Below are 21815 nucleotides of genomic sequence, written 5' to 3' on the forward strand. Positions count from 1 at the left end.
ATCTCAGCATCCAAATCTTAGTACAGTATCTGTTTTCTGTTGGTTAATAAATAATTGATCACAGAGGTAGGATTTAGGGAAGAAGGGAGACGAAACTGGTCAGTGTCCGGGAATGTGTGAAGAGTGAACAACTTGCTCAGATGTCACCAAGTCTCAACACATCGGTAGCACAGAATTCCTTTACAAGTAGCAGGAGGGAGCAGGACCAGCAGGAGAGGGGAGACTCTTGTGGACGTGTGTGCATCCTCACTGTTGTTCATGTCCCACAGACCCAGAAAAGAGCTGCCAGCCAGTGCTCGAGACTCTGCGTCAGGCCATGGATGGCACTGTATATGCCCACAACACCTTGGAATTGCAGACACTGCAGCCCACAGTCAACTTCCTTGGCACAGTGACAGTGCCAGGGTGCTGCGAGCGCCCACTCTGCCCACGCCTCTTTCGCCTCTTCACGGTGTTGGCCCTGGGCAGCATGACCCTGTCCACCATGTTGAGTAGACATGCACCGAACATCCAAGCCTGGCTTGAGCGCTTCCCCTCTGTGGAGCGGGAAGGTGCTCTGGCCAGAGCCCTAGTTCGGGCTTCCATGGAGGCTTGGGAGGCTGTGAGCAATCGCTTCATGCCTTCACCTCTCCACCCACACTACCGCTTCTCCTTGCACTCTGTCAGCCAGCTTCTGGGAAGCCTACAGCTCCTGCCTACTAGAGTGAGCTCAGGAGGTCTCGTAGACTCGTACAGCCACCAGGAGCACTTGCGCAGGGTGTCGGGCCTACGCGGCACTCGCCTGGCTATCATGACCGTCACACGCAACATGGTGCGGCTCTGGTTGCATGAGGCACATAGGACCTTTTGTGACCGGCTGGACAGCCAGGGGGAACGCGCTTGCTGTTCCAAGATGCTCCTAAAAATAGCTCAGGGTGTCTTCTGCTGCGAGATGAAACCCCAGCACTTGGGAAGTGACCATGAGGAAAAAGTAGAGGAGGAGGAGGAGGAGGAAGAGGAGGAGGAGGAAGCGAAGGAGGAGGAGGAAGAGGAGGAGGAGGAAGAGGAGAAGGTTGCTCCTGAAGTGGAATCTGAAGGGGAATTAGCCCAGTGGGAGGAGTTAAGCAACAGCAACAGTGAGACAGATGAAGAAGAGGACCCTTACGGCCTTCAGGCCACCACAGGCTCACACTCCACGGATCCGAGCCTAGCACTGTCCAAGAAATCAATAAGCAAGGAAAGTTCCGAAGGTCAAAGCCACAAGGCAAAGCAGGAGGAAGACACAAGGGCTTCTATCCATAAGCAGTCGAAGAAACAGAAGAGATGGTGGAGAAAGATAAGCCAGAGAGACTTGGTCTCACCCTTGTTGCTTCCCGTGCTGCTACTCCGTCCCCGGGAAAATCCTTCAGACCTGGTCTTTAGTCAGAAACTGATACTGCTATCCAACTCTGAAAGCCCCAACTTGTACCTGGAACGGGAGTGGGAGAACCTGGAAGAGCAGCTGGCCACCTCAGCCGCTCAGCTGGGTCTCAACCCCCACCTGGCCCGCTGCCACTCCACAACCCAGCATGTGGCTCGCCTGGTCCGTGTGCTGGCCAAACCCCACCAGCATGGCTTGCTGCTCTCAGGGGTTCTGGGTACTGGACGCCATACAGCCATCACTCTGGCTGCTAGCATTTGTCAGGCCCACCTCTTCTGTCTGCCATGTGGGTCCGAGGAGGCCATTCTCCAGTGTCTACGAGATGCCAGCTGGCATGCTGGAGTGTCAAAGCAGCCGGTGGCACTGGTGGTAACCAAGAGTGTGACTATTACCACCCTCCATCGCCTGGTAGCCTTGGCAACCTCGGGCACTTTCCCTGACCAGTACACAGAGGCAGAACTGGATCACATTGAAGAACGGGTCCCCAGGGAGAACCTTGGCCTCAAATATAACATTAAGAAGGAAGTGGTGTTGCACAGGTAAGATCCCGAATCTGGTACCTGGGTCTTCTCTGCCATTAGTCTGTCCTGGTCAGAAGGTTCAAGTAAGTTATGTGAATCACAGTGAGGACTCAGAGCATGGGAGCTAAAGGGGTTGGGGTTGGAAGTGAAAACCTGGATGGGCAAACACTGTCAACAGGAAGACAGCAGTGGAACCCTTTGCCTGCCTACAGGTTCTTCCAGCAAGTGTGTAGCCACCTGCACATGTTTTTCCTCATTGAAGATGACCAGGCCCAAGAGCATCTGCCCTCCACTCTTTTCCTGAGGCTCCTTCAACTGGCCACTGCCAGCATTGACCGCTATGAGCCTTGGGACCAAGATTCCCTGGTCAAAGTTGCCCAGTACTACTTGGAGAGCGCTAAGTGTCCACCCCTTGATGATAGTGAGCCATTTTCACTTGTTCTCACCAGGTTCTATGAAGGTTATTACTAGACCCAACTGACTCTCTCTGTCTCTCTCTTCCTCTTCCTCCCTTTCTCACTGAACTCCCTTGACATGTTCAGCCCTCCTTCATGAGTTAGGAAAAAGGCTCTTCTTTCCCATTCCTCCCTTACAAGTCCACAGTCCACACTAAAACCATGCTTGTTACAGGGTCTTTGAAGTCCCCAGACCTCCAAGCCGCAATTCCCAGTGTGGCCAGAGCCATGGCTCTCATCCACCTTTCGGCTGCCTACTACCATGAGCACCTGTGCCCCGCATTGCCACTTGTCACTCCCAAGACCTTCCTAGACTTCCTGGATACTTTCATGCTACAACAGCAACAGATGACCCTGAAGATGAAGGCTAGAGCCTTCCGGTAAGTTGTCCCGTCCCCTACAGTGTTCTTCCTTCTGTACCCTGGAGTCAGTTCGCTAGGTCATTGTCTTTCCAGGATTCATAATGCCGTGGAGAATCTGAAGACATTGGTTGACCAGCACAGCGTCCACACCAACCTGGTCTTTAACTTGGAACAGGAGATAAAAAGCTCCCACAGGGTAAGGAGGAGAAGATGGTGAGACGTTGTGAGACAGTTGTGTCAAAGCAGGAGGCACAAAAGGTGACTTGGGAGGCACCACACAGAATGAGCCTTAGTTCCTATTTCTCTAGTCTCCCTTTCCCCAGGGGAACTCTAATTCTTGCTGCCTCTTCCCTCAGATCTCAGGTTCAAAAGTCTCCCACAATACAACTGAGACCAGATTGATTGTGTCTTGCCTCTGGTTGTCCCTAGAACATTGACTGTAAGCAGTCCAGATCTTTGGGTGCCCATGAGGAATGAAGAAGAGAATTACATTTTTACTATCACCTCTTTCTCTTACCTCTTCCTTTGAAAGGTCACTAGTTGGTTCACCTTTGGTAGCCATCTTTCTCCCCTCCCCCTTCCCCCCCCCCCCCCCGCCAATACCATGCTGTCTGCACCAAATATACAAGGCTGTTGTCTACAGTAAAGAATTAGGATCAGAAATGGTGGTAGGTGGACATTTACACTTACACCAAAGAAACAAGTGTATTTAAATAGTATACATAATAGTATAGTATAGTATACATAAAAGTTCTCAACTTCCTTAACTGGTATTTCTCTCTCACTCCCTTCTCCCAACACCTGCTTTCCCACATCTCCTTTACAGCTCCTCCAATACAGTTCTCAGGAATAAGAGGATTTTTTTTATTTGTTTCCTTGTTGTTGTTGTTTTTGAGTTTGAACTCAGGGCCTGGGCACTGTCCCTGAGCTCTTTTGTACAAGGCTAGGTACTCTATCACTTTGAGCCACAGAGCCACTTCTGGTTTTCTAGTGGTTCATTGGAGATAAGAGCCTCATGGGCTTTACTGCCTGAACTGGTTTCAAACTGAAATCCTCAGCTCTCAGCCTTCTAGGAGTAGCTAGGATTATAGGTATGAACCACCAGTGCCCAGCTCTTCTAAATGTTTTATATGTTAGAGCTCATGTAGCCAGGCACTGGTGGCTCACACCTGTAATCCTCAATGTTCAGGAGGCTGAGATCTGAGGATCATGATTCAAAGTCAGCCTAGGCACGAAAGTCAGTGAGACTTTTGTCTCCAATTAACCACCAGAAAAAAAAAAGAAGTGGTGCTGTGGCTCAAAGTGATAGAGTGCTACCCTTGAGCGAAAAGCTCAGGAACAGTGCCCAGGCTCTGAGTTCAAGTCGCATGACCGACCAAAAAAAAAAAAAGAGAACATTTAGAAGTACTGATATTTAGTACAACCTCCATGTTCAGTTAAATCACATCCTAACGAGAGGGCATAAGGCAATGGCTCTTCTCATGCCTATAATTTACTAGAAAATATAGACTCATCTAGGCAATTCCCAAACAGCATGCTATAACAGAGAAAGTCCAGAGAGGTGTACAATACCAAGAAGAGCTTTCTAGGAAAAGCATATTGCCCCGATATATAGCACAACATGTGTAGAACATGGTAGGAGTTCAAAAACATTTCTTAAAAATGTAAATGAATGAATGAAATACATCAGAGCTGATGGTGAAGGTTCCATACAATTAGATCAAGTGGAGCGAGGTAGGAGGGAGAATATTCCAGGGGGAAGGAATAATGCATGTAAAGGCCCAGTGAAGGCAAAAAGAAACATAGCACGACTGAAAGTCAGTGATGTTCTAGGAGACAGAAAAAGATGGAGAGGTTAGAAAGATGAGTAGGGGTCTGGCTAAGGAGGCATTGTCAACCAAATGGAGTGGCAAGGGTTAAGGGACACAATGATGATGAGACTCCAGTTTTAGAAAACCAATCGAATACAGTATGAATTCAAGGTCAGGAGTAAGAGAACCAGAGAAACTAGTCAGAATGCCAGAACAGCGAAGGAGAGTGATCCTGGGTATGAGGGAGAGGTGTTGGAGGCGGGAGCACAGACATGAGAGACATATATAAGAGACGTAACTGAAAGAAAGATGGCAAAGACAAGCTGGAAACCGAGTCCAAGTGTAGCAGCCAGCTTGGTTTCTTCCTTGGGAAACTTGACTGTGCTTTGCCAGTTTTCTGAGGAAAAAAGCACAAGATTAGGAAGATAGCAGGGGAGCTGAGGAGGCATAACCAACTTTCTTCTGGGGGCATAGAGTCTTAAGAGGTCTGCTAAGCATTCAAGTGGAGATTTCTACTACGCAGACAGCAACATAGTACTTGGGAGGGAATACTGCTACAGAGAGAGATGGGATCGTTTTTTCACATGCTAGTATAATATACTATGTTTATAATATATCAGAGAAGGAAAAGGCTGAGAAAGAGTAGCCAGAGAGAGTCCAAGAGAACACAGTATCATGAAGGCCAAGAGTGGAGCTTCCTTCCAAAAGGAGGGAACAGTCTTCAGAGACAACTTCTGCTCAAGAGTCTAAGTAAAATAAGGAGCAGGGCACACAGTTGCACAACACAGGCTTTGGAGTCAGAATACCCAGTCCTATTTGGTGAAGCACCATTCATTTGGGGCTGTGCTACTGGATGTCTAACTCACAGACCTGACAGACCCAGAGCTCAGGCTGTATATGTGACCTACTGGGAGTGCAACTTGGTCCCTCTTTCAAGCACATGATGTCTCCCCCTGGAGGGTTCCCACATTGCCCGGGATGTGGTGTTGCAGGGCTTGGATCTCTGTTCACAGAATGTTGGAATGTCCCAGCATCAGCTTGACCAGACCAGGCTCCAGTACAGGCGGCAGCTGTCAGAGTGCCGGCATCAGGAGAGCCTCATTGAGAACCTAGCCAGGCAGCGGGATGCGCTGCAGGTTCAACACGATGCTTTCCTGGAACAGGTAGGCTCTTCCTGCCATCTGTCCTGCCCTGCCCTGCCCTGCCTTTCCTAGGACGCACAGAAGGAAAGATGAGGTGACTCTTGGTGGAGGTTCAGGTTGGTTTGGGGGTGGTCTCCTTGTGAGGATGCCTAGGACGAGATGAGCCTTCCTGGAAATAACCTTGAGGAAAGAGGAGAACTTCTTCTTCGGAGTGCTGGGCAGCACGCTTCTCTCCTCGTTTAGATGGGCAAAGCATTTCTGGGTCCTCTGAGCCAGCTTCACGTGTCTGACTTTGAGGAGATCCGGAGCTACCGAGCACCGCCAGAACCCGTAGTCAGAGTGACCGACGCGCTGTGCGATTTGTTCCGCCGTGAAACAGGCTGGGCCAGCGCCAAGCAGCTCCTATGCACGGACGATTTTTATCAGGTAAGGAACAAGGCCAGGAGAGGCATGAGGGGCCCACCTGGCAAGGTGAGGTTAGACCTGTTGGAAAAGGTCTAGAGCATTCAGGTCTTCTCTTTTCTGTACAACCCATGCTCTCCAGGAGTTGGTGTTCTTCCCCAAGGAGAAGCTTACAGACTTACAACTGATCAACTTAAAACAAGCTCTGAGTGCTCCAGGTATGAGCGACGCCGCACTGCGGGCAGTCAGCATACCTACGGCAAACCTGGCCATCTGGCTGTGGGCTGTTCTGCACTATGGGATGGCCCAGCGCCGGGGGTTACCCACAAGCCTGCTGCTGCGGCAGGTGGAGGCCACATTAGCTCGGGAGCAGGCTCGCCTAGGCCACTACCAGTTCCAGGCCCAGGAGTTGCTGGATCGTACGTTGGACCTGGCTAAGAAGCTGGAGGATGCCCAAATATTTCACAACCAGATGTTGGAGAGCCTCAATCAGGCACACTATGGGCAATATCACGAATGGCCCATAAAGTCTGCCCTGCTCACCCCCATGCACACCTGGACTACACAACTCCAGGTAGTCAACCCCTCCCAGGTGTCACTTTCTCAGTTCCCTCTGCCCGCTAAGACCCCAGGTTCTAACTGCTCCCCTCTCTTCTGCTCCCCTCCAAATTTCCCTGGAAGAGTCTACCTTGTTCCTCTCCACAGATATGGGAACCCCTGTCGGGTTCCCTCACTGACCTCCACGCCCCCTACTCTTTCCGACACACCAGAAACTGAGGGAACACTGCATGACTCTGTTTGGAGATGCCCTCCTGTGCTCAGCTGCTGTCATCTACCTGGGTCCCTTTCCACCACCGAAGCGCTGGGAGCTGCTAAACAAGTGGCTGGCTCTGTGTAGGGGCTTTCAGGAGGCCCTGGGTCCAAATGATGTGGCACAGGCACTGAAACAGAAAGCTGTCATTGCGCCACCCAAGATACCTCTGCTGGCCACACGCCGTCCCTTCAGGATTCTCTCTCTGCTGAGCTGTGAGGCTGAACAGTTCCAATGGGACCGAGACCAGAAGCCCCAAGCTAGGTCGGCCCGCTTGATAGGTCTGCTGCTTCGTAGCCACACTCACTACTACAGCTGCCGTTGGCCTCTGCTGCTGGACTCCAGCAAACAGGCCCTTATCTGGTTGGACCCACTGCCAGTAGAAGAGAATGTATGCTTCACCTCAGAGTCCACTGAGAGCTTTGGTAAGCCAGGGGGCAACACAATACATCGGAGGTGTCTGAATTGCCCGGCACTCTCAACCTCTTAGGGTCTTTGCTTTCGTAATGGAGACACTAAAGTTCTGTGGCTAGGATCTTCCAAATTTTACCAGCCTATACATTCACAAAGGTGGTCATTTTTACTTGGTTAGTGTTTCTGATACATTACCATGATCCTAGACTGGATGACCAGTCCGTGATCTTCTATTTCCTCGCTCTACTTGGCATTATTGAAAACCTGCTCATAATCCATAATCTATAATTTGCTGCCAAAATTTATCCAGTGTTTGAAATTCTCTTTAAAAATCGTTATTATGAAAGGGTTACAGTTAGATAATTCAGGTCATGAGTACACATCTTTTTGGACATCACCCCTTCCCTCGCTCTCTCCCGCGTTTTCCCTTCCATCTCCACCCGCAAGTTGTATAGTTCATTTTCAACACAGTGTCTACCGAGTATCTTTCTGTGTTCGTTTACCCCTTTGTCCCTTCACTTCTGTGTGCCCTGATCCTCCCAAAGAAAGACAAATGAACAAACAAGGCAAAAAGAAAAGAAACAAAAAACAACAACAAAGAAAATGTCTCTGGTTTCCATTTCCTGGAGTTTCTTTCTTTCTTTCTTTCTTTTTTTTTTTTTTGGCCAGTCCTAGGCCGTGAACTCAGGGCCTGAGCACTGTCCCTGGCTTCTTTTTGCTCAAGGCTAGCACTCTACCACTTGAGCCACAGCGCCACTTCTGGCCATTTTCTGAATATGTGGTACTGGGGAATTGAACCCAGGGCCTCATGCATACGAGGCAAGCACTCTTGCCACTAGGCCATATCCCCAGCCCCTCCTGGAGTTTATTTCTATAAATATTATTCTTATAGGATCAGAAGCACATAGGCATTGTGCTTTTGAGTTCCTCTCTTAAGAGTATCCTCCTTTAGTCTCCGTGTGTATGAATGCCTGGAGTTCTGTATAACATATCATACATGTGCCAGAGGTTGGTTTGCCTCACTTCACATGGTTTGTTCTAGGTCCACCTATTTCCCTGCAAACAATATAATTTTTCTGAATGGCTGTGTAAATTTCCATTGTGTATAGGACATGTTTGAACCCACCCATCTATTGCAAGACATCTGGGCTGATTCCATAACTTGTCTATTGTGAATAGTGCAGCACTGGACATGGCTGTGTAAGTGTCTTTATGGTGTTCTGCTCAGGAGTGGTATGGCTGAGTCGTAGGCAAGATCTGTGTTTAGTTTTTTGAGGAACCTCCAGACTGCTGTCCAGAGGGGTTGTACTAGTTTATATTCCCACCAATGGTGCAATATGCTTCCTTTTTCACCACATCCCAGCCAACATTTGTTGCCACTCTAACTGAGGTGCTCAGTTGGGTTGATTTGCATTTCCTTTATGGCCAAGGATGTTGAGTGTTTCCTCATATGTTTCTTTGCTATTTTCACCTCTTCTTCTGAGAAGTCTCTCCTTAGCTCCTTTGCCAATGTTTGAAATTCAAAGGGAATATTTTTATTGGCTCTCTTTGGATCCGGAGACCTATTAGGCGGGCATGTTGGAAGGAACATTTCCTAGAAGGGAGATGGAGTATGTTCTTCCTGAATGGGTTGTGAGATTTTAGAGATGAGGAAAAAGAAGTAACATGATTTTGGAAAAGAGATTTTGGATGAGACTTCTAAGCCTAGAGGTCACCTTGATTTTAGTCTAGTATAATATTGTTCAGATACTCCAGCCATGCTATGCTGGACTTGTAACACTAGAGAACTGTGAGGTTATAAATGGTATTGCTAAGTTTGTAGTCATTTATTCACAGTAAAAAGTAATGCACTAAATCTGTGGACCTGGAAACCTCCATTTGTAAAAGAACCTTAAAAAAAATCCCTGGAAAAATCTTATCAACCTCCTGCAGTAGAGGAGGCAAAGACTCAATTTTGAATGGCTGTTATGGTGGTTGCTTAGCGAACCACCTGTGCCCACCACCCTGCCAATGACTTGGCTGAGGCCAAATGTTTCCCTTCTAAGTCACCTCTCCCAAGTACTAAGGTCCATATTTGTGAGGTCTCTTTATTTGTTATTAGCTTAGGTAAAAAGAGAAAGGCATTGATTCTTTTAATCAACATACAGAGGGGCAAAAATAGGGACAATTTCAGAGGTGATTAACCTCCTCCCTAGAATTTTGGAGTCTGGGCACTTGCTATGTGTCAGTCTATGTGCTTTTTATGGACCATTACAATGAATCTTCACAATAACCCCATGAGGTCCTCGCTAATATCAAGCCGATTTTGCAGATAAGGAAAGTAAATCATAGATCATAAACAGCTCCTCTGAGGTATCAACTTGAAGATCTGTCCTCATGGAAATGGAGTCCTTGAGCGAATGGCACTCGCTGGTTTCGCAGCTCCTCCACTCCTCTCCATCTGTCTGTCCTAGAGAATGGCCTCCTGAGAGATCTAACTAAAGATGAAGAAGATACAGAAGATGACGACAGTGAAGAGGAAAGTGAGGCCGAGGAACAGGCCAAAGAACAAAAGGAAGAAGAAAGTGAAAAGCAGGAAAAGAAAGAGCAAGAAGAAAAAGTAAAAGAGAAGGAGACTGAGCCCCAGAGGCAGGGGTCAAGGGTAGCTTCTGTGGCTGAGTCTCTGCCTCCTGTCCATCTTAGTGTCCTCTCGGGTGCTGACCCAGAGTTGGGTCTTCAGCTTCGGGAGGCAGCTGCCAATGGTGAGAACTCACCGTCACATACCATGTCCTCCCTCTCAGTCTTTCCCCAATCCACACAATCCTCCCACACCTGTCTGATCTCACTCACCTCCTATCCTTCATCCCACTATATGGACAGGTAGGGAACCCTACCCTGATTAGAGCCAGATCTTGTGCAAGGGGCTGGATGGCATTGTGGGTAGGCAGGTCATCCTTACTTCTCCTCACAGGCCAGCCTGTGCTCCTCACCAACATGGAGCTGGGCCTAGGGTGCCAAGAACTCCAGTGGCTGCTACAGCGGGAGCAGCTGAGACCACCCCAGGTGCGGCATGGCTTCTGTCTCTATCTGAGTACGACCCTCACACTCAGTGCCTTGGAAAAGGGTAAGGTGGAAAGGGGTAAGTTGCTGGTACAGCTTTGTGGACATCCTCCGCTCCTAGGGCTCCTCAGGGGGCTTCACCTAGCCCAGAGACAGCTCAGAACCGCAGTAGAGAGCTCTATTTCCTGTCCTCCCCTCTCACCCCTGCATATCTCTGCCAAGAAGAAAGGATTAAGCATCTTTCCTGTGGCCCTCTAAGTGCTAGGTTGTGAGATGCTGAAGGGGATGAACGTGCTGGATCTAGGCATGAACATGGACATCCTAGAAGAGCAGATGTTGCATGAAATTTTGTGCAGAGAGGCTCCCGATCTTGAGAAACGCTGGCAGGACCTGCAGACCAGACACCTGGATACCTACGAAGCTGTTAGAGCCGATGAGGTGCTTGAGGGGCCCAGTCTATGGGAATAGGATGAGTTTTGGAAGGACCCAAGTATGGAGGCAAGAGATGAGTGGGGAGATGTTTGGGGACTGTGGGAAAGGCCCAGAACCATCTAATCAACTGCCGTACACAGGAGCGGTTATTGACAGCACTACTGTTTCGGAGTCCATTGCAACAGAAACCTGCCAAGTTTCTGCGAGACATGGTGAGAGTCCAGGCAAAGGTATGTCAACTGCGAGCCCATGTGGAGGAGCTAGAAGAGCAGAAGATGCAGGAGGTTGCCCTGTGGGTACCCTACCAGCATGTGGTCTGGTATGGGATGGCCATAATAGAGGCCCTAAGCTCCCTACAGAACCTGCTGCCACTTTTCCATATGAGCTCCGAGAACTGGCTGGCAGCAACCGAGCGGGCATTAAGCAGCATGAAGCCACACGATAGCCAGCACGGAGAGGACTTAGCCAGCCACCTGCTGCAGCTGCAAACACGCTTGACTCGCCACCTGCTGGGCAGCACCATAGCTATCCTAGGGCTGACCCAAGTACCCTTGGTGGGTGCCTTAGGTGCTTTGGCTCTGTTGAAGGTGAAAAACAAGGTACCAAAGCTAGAGAGGCTGGCACTGTGGCCTGGACTGATGTCATCTTTCAACCCAAATCACAAGAAGTTGGTGTCCAGCGTGGGCCGGCCACCCTGGTTAGGGCCGAGTGCCTGGCAAGAATGTGCAATATTAGAGCGGCTGCCCCCCTTTATTGGGCTGCGCGCATCCTTGGCAGAGCACCCTAAAGTCTGGCAGGATTACCTGTCACTGTCCTCCACAGTGCTGGGTCCCCCGCCTGGGATTAGATCGGAGCCGCTGAGCCAGTTTCAGAAGCTGATTCTGTGGAGGGTCCTGCGCCCTGACTGCCTGGCAGCTGCCTTGGCAGACCTCACCACCAGCCTCCTGGGCCGGCCCCTGGATGAAAACCTAAGTGCGCCCATCATCCCCTTCGAACACAGCCAGGCTACTCAGCCCATACTCATCTTACTGCCACCGCCCGGTCACCCCACAGCCTTGGGGCATCCTTTGACTGTCATCAAGAAACTAGCCGCCACCCACATGCAGGTTTGAACCTAACCTCTCAGCCACAGACCAAGTGGGCTCTTGGGGGCTGGTGTGAAGTTTGCTCTCAAGCATTCTTGTGGCTCTTTCTGGATCATTCAAGCACATTTTGGAGTACTGTGGCTTAAAAAAATTCATATTGAGTCGTTTGGGTCACCCAGTATCACTGTGAGTCACGATGCCATCTTTCCATTTGTCTCCAGAAGCAAGTGCAGGTGATAGCCCTTGGCTCGGAAGCCTGGGATCCAATCTCTGTGGTCATCGGCAGTCTGTGCCAGGCTATGTTCATGGGGTACTGGTTGGTGCTGGATAACTGTCATCTGTTGTCTCACTGGCCAAGAGAGCTGCTGCAGCCCTTGCTGAGATTACTGGATGGAGCCAAGGGTGGGTTTACTGTCTAGAGATGGCTTCCAGAATGAGGGCTTCTCCGTGTGGGTCTCAGTTTGAATACTCAGGCCTCATGACCAGTCTGCTAGCCCTGGGCCTAATCACTTTTCTTGGGCCTTGTGTCTGAATCCTGTCGATCCAATCTCAGGTCTGACTGTGGGCTTGTGGATCCGCCTATTATTTGAGGTCTGATCTCTGCTCCTTTTCTAACCCTAGTGGTTTCAGACAATGAATCGGAAGCACTTTCAACTCAATCCGAGAGCAAGACTACAGCCATTGTCCACAGAAATTTCCGTCTTTGGCTTATTGTGTCTACAGAAGCCAGAGCTTCCTTGCCAGGTAAGAAGCAGCCCCCGCAGGTTATCACAACGGCAATGGTGTGGTGCTGACTCAGCGCCTTGCTTCCTCTTCAGCTGTGCTGACTCAGCACTCCTTGCCTGTTTTCTGGGACCAATCCCTGGAGCTGAGCCACATCTTGGTCAACAATGTGGAATTAGCCCAGCAAGAACCCATCAAGCAGCCCCCTACCCAGATAGTTCCTTTGCTCTTCCTACATGGCCTCCTGCTGCACCGGCAGCTCTATGGGATGAAGCTTCAAGCACACAGGGGGCGCTGGTAAGGGACCCACCACCCATCATCCTGTTCAGTTAGTCACTCGACAAACAGTGTCTTCCACATGAATAAAACTAATTCATCTCCAAAGAGTGAGGGGAAGGGGAAGGAAATCTTCAGCTTTGAGATCTCCTTTTGAACGAATCTTAACAACTGAGGCAAATCAGGCAGAAATATGGCCTTTCTAAGCAGGGGAAACTAAGCTCAGCTGAAGGGGAGACTTCAGTGTAGCTGAGGTAAGGCATGCTGGAGGTTGAACAAAAGGGCCTTTGAAGCCAGGCAGCAGTGGCTCACATCTGTATTCCTAGCTACTCAGGAGGTAGAGATCTGAGAGTCATGGTTTGAAGCCAGCCCCAGCAGGCAAGTCCAAGAGACTTTTTGTTGTTGTTGTTGGTCATGGGGGTCGAACTCAGGACCTGGGCGCTGTCCCTAAGCTTTCTGACTCAAGCTTAGTGCGCCACCACTTTGAGCCACTGCTACAATTCCGGTCTTCTGGTGGTTAATTGGAGATAGAGTCTCTGGGACTTTCCTGCCCTGGTTGGCTTTGAGCCACTATTTTCAGATCTCAACCTCCCGAGTAGGTAGGATTACAGGCCACTAGCACCCAGCATCACTCTGATCTCTAAGTAACTAGCAAAAAGTTGCGAATGGATCTGTGGCAGAGGAGTGGATACTACTCTGAAGACAGTGGAAGGCCACAGAAGGGTTTTCATTAGGAGAGGACCTTGATCTTATGGAAGGATCGCTCTGGCTTCAGAGTAGAGAATGGGCCAGAGGACGTGGGCCTGGAGGCACAACAGTTTTACCTTTAAACAACTGGTATTCTGGTAGTTTCCAAGGAAGAGGTCATAACATGGGGGAAAGAGGTTGGGATGGGATTGAAGAGGAAACATGAGGAGAGGGAAAGAGTCAGGGATGACTTTCTGACTTCTGCTTTAGACCATTAGGTGGCTAGTGTCACTTCTCACTGGAATAAGAGATGGAACAGCTTTTATAGGGGGTGGGTGGTGATTTCAGATAGAAGTCAATTGTATTTGAGGTGCCCAGTCCAATGACTAGTGAGACCCCATAACCCTGGAGCTCGGAGGAGAGCTTTGGGAAGGAGAAATGACTTGAATCCTTAATATATTGCTCTTCTTTAAAACCCTATGTCTTTGTGTGTGTCCTCCCCCAGGAGTCAAATAACCCTGACCCAAGTCCTTCAGACCCAAAATCAGCTGTGGGCCAGCCTCAGCAATCCCGGCACTGCCATGCAGGAGCTGGCTGGTGAGACCCACCTCCTGTCCCTGGCTGCCTCCAGGAAACCTGGAGAAAGCGGGGTGTGGGGGGGGGGGTGGGAGTCCTTTAAGAAAGACATTCTGTCACACCTTTGGCTGGGAAGTATAGTGGGAACTGGAGGGGCTGGAACTGAGGGGCTCTGGCCTCATCCTCAGCTTCCATTTTCTATGGGGGCCCTCTGGGAGACAACGAGGACACAAAGGCCCAGATTAGCCTCACTCAAGCCTGCCTGAGCCCCACTAGCAGGAGTGGGGTCCAACCATACACACCTCAGTATCTGCTGGCCACGTTGATGCCTAGCCCAGGTAAGCTCCAGTTGGGGTGGAGAATAATAGGGTGTAATGTCACCCCTGCCCCCGCCCCCAAAAAAGTGGAATAAAGGCCTACCCTACGAGGGGGTAATATTCACAGTCTGGGGATGGAGGTGGCGGTATAAATGATCAGGCCTACTCTCTCAGTTCTGGAGTTGGGGTGATGGGGGGTGTCGAATCCATGTTGTCCCTCAACCCCCACCTCCAACTCCCAGATCTAGGGAAGCTGGATGCCTTGGCCGAGTGCAAGGCCCAGGTCCACCTGCTGCACACACCATCGGAGCCGTGGATCTGCGGCCTGAGCGAGGCCCCCCGCGACTGGCTGCTGCGACGCCGGAGCCGCGCGCTGCTGCGCGCCCTGCAGCGGTGCGCGCCCTCCTGGGTCCCCGCAGCCCGCGGAGGCTCCCAGCGGGCCGAGAGGCGGCTGCGGCAACGCCTGCTGCAAAGCCAGGGGAGGCTGGAGGCCCTGCAGGATCTGCTGACCCAGCACACTGGCGGGGACCAGCCCGATGCCTACAGGCCGGGGCCCACCCAGGGGCAGCAGCCTCTGCACGCCTTCCTGCAGAACGAGGTGCTGGAACTCAGCGAGCTGGCGGCCCTGCTCCAACGCGACCTTGACTGCCTGCTGCAGCAGCTCAAGGGCCAACCCCCGTGCCCCTCCCGCCGCTGCCTGGAGGTGGCCCGGGCCCTCTGGACCGGCCGCTTTCCGCAGCCCTGGCGACGCCACGCACCGGCGGGGCCACAGCCGCCCTGGCAATGGCTCCGACAGCTGTCCCGCCGTGGGCAGCAGCTGATTCTCTACCTGGGCCAGGGCGGGGACCAAGGTGGCGGCGAGATCCCCCCGCGCATCTTTCACCTGTCAGCCTTCGGTCACCCCCGCCGCCTGCTGGTTGCCCTGCGCTGGGAGGCCAACCTGGCCTGCCACTGTATTCCCGCTCATCAGGATCCGGGTTCCAGTCACCTCCTGCACAGACGCCAGGAGCTGAGCCACCTTCTGCACCTCCGGGTATCGTCGCCCTTCTGTTCCCCACCGGCCTCTCGGGAATCCTCTACCTCCCACGCTCACCCTCAGCCACCCCAGTGGCTTTTCTGACCTCACGCTAACACGATTCCTCCCCTCCCCCTCCCCCCCATCCCATCCCTGCCCAGCTTCCTACTCGTGTCTGAGCCGTTTCTGGTGCCCCTAGGTGGAGAACGGCCCCAACCCCACGGTTCCGGAGCTGGGGTTGCTGCTGATCGGGTTACAAGTCCTGCATGCCAAGTGGGACTCTGCGGAGGGGGCCCTGCAGGACACGAGTTCCACCCAGCCCAGCCCTCTGCCTCCAGTCAGCGTCTGGGCCCAGGCCCCTGGCTCCAGTGAGCCGGCGCGGGCCCCAGCCGACCCAGCCGTGTACCTCTGTCCTGTGTACATGGCAGGGACCCTTGGCACCACCAAGCTGCACAGCAGGAACATCCTGATGTACCTGCCCCTGCCCACCAAGCTCAGCCCCGACACCTGTATCCTACGGAGAGTCCACGTGTGCAGCCCGCCCTTGCCCTGAGCCCGCTACCAAAATAAACGCTGTGTAGTGATGCCATGACTGATTTCCAGGCTTGGGAAGGAGAGTGGAATATGCTCAGGAGGCAAAACAAGGCACAAAGGGGAGAGCACCGCGTGCACCACTGGGGAATGAGGGGTTGTGTTTATCCTGAGGTAGATGTGGGGGTGCGCTGCGTACCTGGGGGCAGGGCAGGGCCAGGACACTTTGGGGAGGGGGGCCTGGTTGGTCATGTGTCTAAAGGGTTAACCAGATGTGACTGACAGTGGCTAACACACACTTCTGAATCCTTGCTCTGCTTTCTATTGTAGTTGCAGCACTTGTGCTAAATCCCCAAGGACATCCCGTGCTACGTGCTACCACTCACACGTCTTCACCTCAGATAGATTCTTTTTTTTTTTTTTTTTTAACCAGTCCTGGGGCTTGGACTCAGGGCCTGAGCACTGTCCCTGGCTTCCTTTTGCTCAAGGCTAGCAAGCACTCTAACACTTGAGCTACAGCGCCACTTCCAGTTTTTTTTTTTTTAAAGCATGTGGTGCTAAGGAATTGAACCCAGGGCTTCATGCATGCTAGATAAGCACTCTACTGCTAAGCCACGTTCCCAGCCACTATGATAGATTCTTGAGATGGTTGTACATATGAAAAACAAAACCCTAATGACACACAAGGCTCTTTTAAAAAAAATATGGAATGCTTCATGAATTTGTGGGTCATCCTTGCGCTGGGGCCCTGCTAATCTCTGCATCGTTCCAATTTTAGTATATGTGCTGCTGAAGCAAGCGCCACACTAGGCTTTGTTCATTCAATCACTATTTATTCAGTCTTCCACACAAAGGATTTTCCAGACACTGATGAGGCTGTTGTAGGACAGCAGTCATTAAAGGTCAACATATGCAGGGCCCTGGGTGGCTCAGGCCTAGCTACTCAGGAGGCTGAGATCTGAGGATTGTAGATTAAAGCCAGCCTAGACAGATAAATCCGAGAGACTCTTAATCTCCAAAATACCAGCAAAGAGCCAGAAGTGGAAGTGTGGTTCAAGTGGTAGAGCACCAGCCTTGAAAGAAAAAAAACTAAAGGAAAGTTTGAGGTCCTAAGTTCAAGGCACAGTACTGGAAAAACCAAGTTAAAATAGCAAACAATAAGAGGAAGTATGACATCGACAGGGGAATAAGTATCTCCTTCCATCCTAATGGGTAGGCATAGATAGAGGGAACAGAGATGAGAGGAAGGCTGACATGACCAACTTGATCTCAGACTCTGAAAGCTCAGAGGGGAAAGGAACACCGACTTAGGTGACAAGCAAAGGGGTTTGGCTTTCACCTTCTCCCTCCTGGAACTCTTGAAGGGAACTGTTCTCAAGGACTCATTATGGCCCCAACCGTATTAGGAGGGCAGAGTGTCAGGGCCATGAAAAGGTGTCTGTGTATGGGCTGGGGATATGGCCTAGTGGCAAGAGTGCCTGCCTCATATACATGAGGCCCTGGGTTCGATTCCCCAGCACCACATATACAGAAAATGGCCAGAAGTGGCGCTGTGGCTCAAGTGGCAGAGTGCTAGCCTTGAGCAAAAAAGAAGCCAGGGACAGTGCTCAGGCCCTGAGTCCAAGCCCCAGGACTGGCCAAAAAAACAAACAAAAAAAAAAAGAAAGAAAAGGTGTCTGTGTAGCCCTATATGGTATGAACACTGAGAAATGAGCCTTGAGTCTGGAAGAAGTATGAGGCAGAGAGCCTCTTCAGCACCAGAATTGCTGAGACAAGACCCAGCTGATAGGAAGGAGAATAAGGTCTTGGCAGCTATGGAACACTAGACCACAAATTCATCAGCTTTAAAAGCAAATGTTGACAAAATGCCCAGGTATGAAACTTTGCCAACCATCCCTAGAGGCCAACGGATACATATCTAAGAACCATCAGTATGCCAGGAATCCCATTTCTGACATCAAAAAGTGCTCTAAGCCCTCCCCTCTATACCTAGCTGCCACTTTAGGGAGTAGAGGTGGAATGGAAGGAATTCTAAATTATCACCATTTATTTCAAAGAGTAGGAAGGATACCCAAAGACACTTTATTTCTAGGTCTACTATATCGTGGAATAAAAGATGAGATTTGTGCCAGCTGCCTCAAGGCATGAGGACTGTCCCTTAGCTGTTTAAAACGTACTTTTTTTAATCCTTAAGTAATTGTACAGAGGATTTGCCGTTCAACAGTTTATGAATATAGTGCATCTTGATCAATGTAACCTGTTTCAACATTCTCACCCACCCCTCCTGCCCCACCCCTTCTCTTACTTGCTGGTTTTGAGCCATTATTCTCAGATTTTAGCCTCCTGAGTAGCTAGGGGCCACTGGCACTGCCTAGCTGTTTTATCAATTATTGGGGGAGGGAATGAAGTTCCAACTATATTTGTGAGTCTATTTCTTTCAGTTTTATCAGGTTTGCTTCACATAGTTTGCACTCTGAGATACCTGAGATAAACAATTTAAAGGTGAAAAGATAATATTTTGGCTCACAGTTTCACTCCAAGGTGTGCTGAATCCATAGTTGCGGTGAGGTAATAACCCCGGCTGAAAAGTTCAGGGACAAGTCACACCCTTCAAAGACTGACCTCCCCAATGACCTATTGAGCAACGAACCCATCAATGGATTAATCTATTGATAAAGTCAGAATCCTGATGATCCCATCATCCCTTAATAGTGCTGTGATACTTATTTAGGGTATACTTCATATTTAAACCTTATCATTCCACCCTAGTCCCCAAATTAGGTCCATCTCACAATGCAAAACACATTTCTCTAAAGTTCAAGATCAATGTCCCTTCTGAGACTCAAGGAAACTTTTAGCTGTGAGCCTACGGAACTTAAAAAAACAAGTTACCAACTGGGTGATGGTTGCTCACACCTATAAAACTAGCTACTCAGGAGGCTGAGATCCGAGGATCTTGGTTTGAAGCCAGCCTGGGCAGGAAAATCCATAAGATTCTTATCTCCAATTAGGTACCAAAACAGAAGTAGATCTGTGGCTCAAGTGGTAGAGCACTAGCCTTGAGCAAAAAAAAGCTCAGGGTTGTGTGTCCAGGCCCTGAGTTCAAGCCTCAGGATTAGTATACACACACAGAAAAGGGAAAAAAATTACATACTTCAAAAATATGACATATGCCATTCCCATTCTAAAAGCTAATTGGAGGGTGATTTGTTTATCTTTTAATTTTTCAAGGTCATATACTCAGATAAACTTGACCACCATGGTAATAACACAGGGAACTTCCAAGTCTAGAAATAGCACAATTTCATGAGCATCCAATTGGCTACACTTAAACCACATGTCCATACTTAGTAGCTGGAAAATATAGTACAGCTGATTTTCCAAGAAAATGGATATGAAGACTGTTGTCTCTATTGTAACATACCAAAACCACCAAATCATTTTCCCAAGATAGGTATGAGTCTAAGAACATGTAACAAATGCAATATGAGGGAAATGCAGAACTGATTTTGAGCTGTGATTACAGATTACATAGAGATTAGCTCTTCCCATCAGCATAGAGAATTAGCTGCTGGCTATACTTCCACTGTTTGGTAGAACAAATGTTTGAACTTCCCATGGGCTCTTTGACAATGTGTTGGGACCTTTCCCAAGAGAGTTGCCCGCTAGTAACTAAGGTGCATTTGCATAGGAGGCTGTGGAAAGAGGAGTCAAAGAGCGGAGAGGCAGTGTGGGTTATGTATCACAAAGAGCCAACCACTGTGAGTTGATGTGTGTCTAGGGATCCTAAACACTCCACACAAATCAACACTTGCCTTTGTAGAACACACCGGTGCAGCATTAGTCACATAAATTTAATCTTTTTTTCTCTAACATGTCCCTCACCCCATTCCCCTCCTAGAACAGATTGAAGAGATAAAAAATAAATGAAAGAGTTGGGTGCCGCCAGCCCGGGCAGGAAAGTCCAGGAGACTCTATCTCCAATTAACCACCAGAAAACCAAGAGTAGTGCTGTAGTTCAGGTGATGGGGTGCTAGACTCATATATATGAGTCATATATATGAAGCCCTGGGTTCAATTCCCCAGCACCACATATACAGAAAATGGCCAGAAGTGGCGCTGTGGCTCAAGTGGCAGCGTGCTAGCCTTGAGCAAAGAGAAGCCAGGGACAGCGCCCAGGCCCAGAGTTCAAGCCCCACGACTGGCAGGAAAAAATTAGAATGGTAGGGTCATGGCATATAACAGAAAATGTTTATGCCAGAATACTAAAATGTGGAAGGACCTTTGAAGTATATAGCCCAAGACAGGGCCATGGTTAGTGGCAAGATTCCCAAGAAATCTATTGAGTAGGTTGCTTCTGTTTAACCAAGACAAGAATATATTTTGTGACCATCCAATCAGGTGGCCAAGCATGGACAGGGCAATGGCTCAAAAGGTAGAGACTATGCCTAGGAAAGGGAAAGAAGGAAACAAAGAAATAGGAAATCAGACTTCACCTTCTTGGCTTATGACCAAATTTCATATTTTTTTGCTATGAGTAATATCTCAATTTTCTGTCATAAGCATTTTTTTTTAATTTGCCAGTCCTGGGCCTTGGACTCAGGGCCTGAGCACTGTCCCTGGCTTCTCTTTGCTCAAGGCTAGCACTCTGCCACTTGAGCCACAGCACCAATTCTGGCCATTTTCTGTATATGTGGTGCTGGGGAATTGAACCCAGGGCTTCATATATATGAGTCAAGCACTCTTGCCACTAGGCCATATTCCCAGCCCTCATAAGCAGTTCTTTCTATTTTAAATTCATGGGTTAAGGAGAAAGTGTGGACTGACATCTGGTAAGAACATCTATGCTGACTCTATCACCTTCAAAACCAAGCTTTAAGGTCATCTTGGTAGATAGAGGAGTGGGAGAATAAGAAAGCCTTTGCTGAACATCCCTGCCTAAATGCACGGAGCTGGAGGTGTGTGTGTTTCCAGAAAGAGGACTTGTTCATATAAAAGTGATATTGGTGTGAATATCTAGAAAGTGAAAATGAGCTCACCAAGGAGAGTGTATTCTAAGAAGATAGAGCAACATGTATGAAGATGCTAAATTGCTTGGAATACAGTGCGATGAATAGAACGTCTGTGTACGACTGGATTCTGAGCAGGGAGGAGTAGGCTGAGATGTATGTACTTGGAGAGCAAAGCCTGAGCAAGATCACACAGGGCCTGGGAAGGAATCTGGCTTTTGTTCTTGGGCAATGAAAATCCACTGAGCAATTTTACTAGAGAAATGACACCGTCTGATTTACATTTTAAAAAGACCACTTGACTATGTGAAAAATGAATCAGGGAACAGAAGCAATCAGGACAGGAAGGCAGTGACTGTGGTGGTCAAGTGTCTGGTCAGAGAAGTTACCTGAGAAGGATGAGTTGCAAAGGAAAGGCTCTGTCACTCTCTGGGAAAAGCCTGGGAAAAGAGGTAGAGGTCTCAGTGCAATTACGAAACCGATGAGTGCTTGCTTGCAGCAGTGTCTCTGCCAAGATCATTTTGTTTCTTTTAGAACTACGGTCTGTTAGGGCTGTATTACGGGAACAGAAGCAGCAAGAACTCTACCCAGAGAAGTCTAAAAGGGATATTGAATAAACATGAGGCACAGATTGATGTCCAAACCCAACTTTATTGTCTCTTACCAGCTCTGCAAACTTTACTCCTTGGAGAGCAGAGGATGAGGGGGGAGGGGGGGGATCCCCTGCTGTGGGGAAAAACTGCAACAAACCTGGGACATTTCTAGTCAACAACAGCCTTACTGGGCCTAGGATCAGTTTAGGGGACAA

General features: G+C 49.5%; 1 protein-coding gene and 1 non-coding gene across 2 annotated transcripts in view; one reads left to right on the forward strand and one right to left on the reverse strand.

Annotated features, from left to right (window-relative positions):
- Dnhd1 (dynein heavy chain domain 1) overlaps positions 1-16020 on the forward strand; it is a 65346-nt gene extending 49326 nt beyond the window's left edge. Inside the window, exons 25-44 of the mRNA XM_048361253.1 lie at positions 270-970; positions 1034-1938; positions 2133-2341; positions 2551-2755; positions 2831-2933; positions 5562-5711; positions 5934-6116; positions 6235-6666; positions 6863-7328; positions 9789-10058; positions 10268-10420; positions 10616-10794; positions 10929-11894; positions 12095-12275; positions 12495-12617; positions 12692-12893; positions 14065-14156; positions 14324-14473; positions 14695-15485; positions 15667-16020. Coding sequence (XP_048217210.1) covers positions 270-970; positions 1034-1938; positions 2133-2341; positions 2551-2755; positions 2831-2933; positions 5562-5711; positions 5934-6116; positions 6235-6666; positions 6863-7328; positions 9789-10058; positions 10268-10420; positions 10616-10794; positions 10929-11894; positions 12095-12275; positions 12495-12617; positions 12692-12893; positions 14065-14156; positions 14324-14473; positions 14695-15485; positions 15667-16020 — 6815 coding nt within the window. The remainder of the gene's footprint in view (positions 1-269; positions 971-1033; positions 1939-2132; positions 2342-2550; positions 2756-2830; positions 2934-5561; positions 5712-5933; positions 6117-6234; positions 6667-6862; positions 7329-9788; positions 10059-10267; positions 10421-10615; positions 10795-10928; positions 11895-12094; positions 12276-12494; positions 12618-12691; positions 12894-14064; positions 14157-14323; positions 14474-14694; positions 15486-15666) is intronic.
- A 676-nt stretch (positions 16021-16696) lies between these two features.
- LOC125362824 lies at positions 16697-16800 on the reverse strand. Its single transcript, XR_007213126.1, has one exon. It is a non-coding gene; the product is annotated as a U6 spliceosomal RNA (small nuclear RNA).
- Positions 16801-21815: the final 5015 nt, after the last annotated feature.

This window comes from Perognathus longimembris, chromosome 13, assembly GCF_023159225.1.
Source record: "Perognathus longimembris pacificus isolate PPM17 chromosome 13, ASM2315922v1, whole genome shotgun sequence".
Taxonomy (NCBI): Eukaryota; Metazoa; Chordata; class Mammalia; order Rodentia; family Heteromyidae; genus Perognathus; species Perognathus longimembris.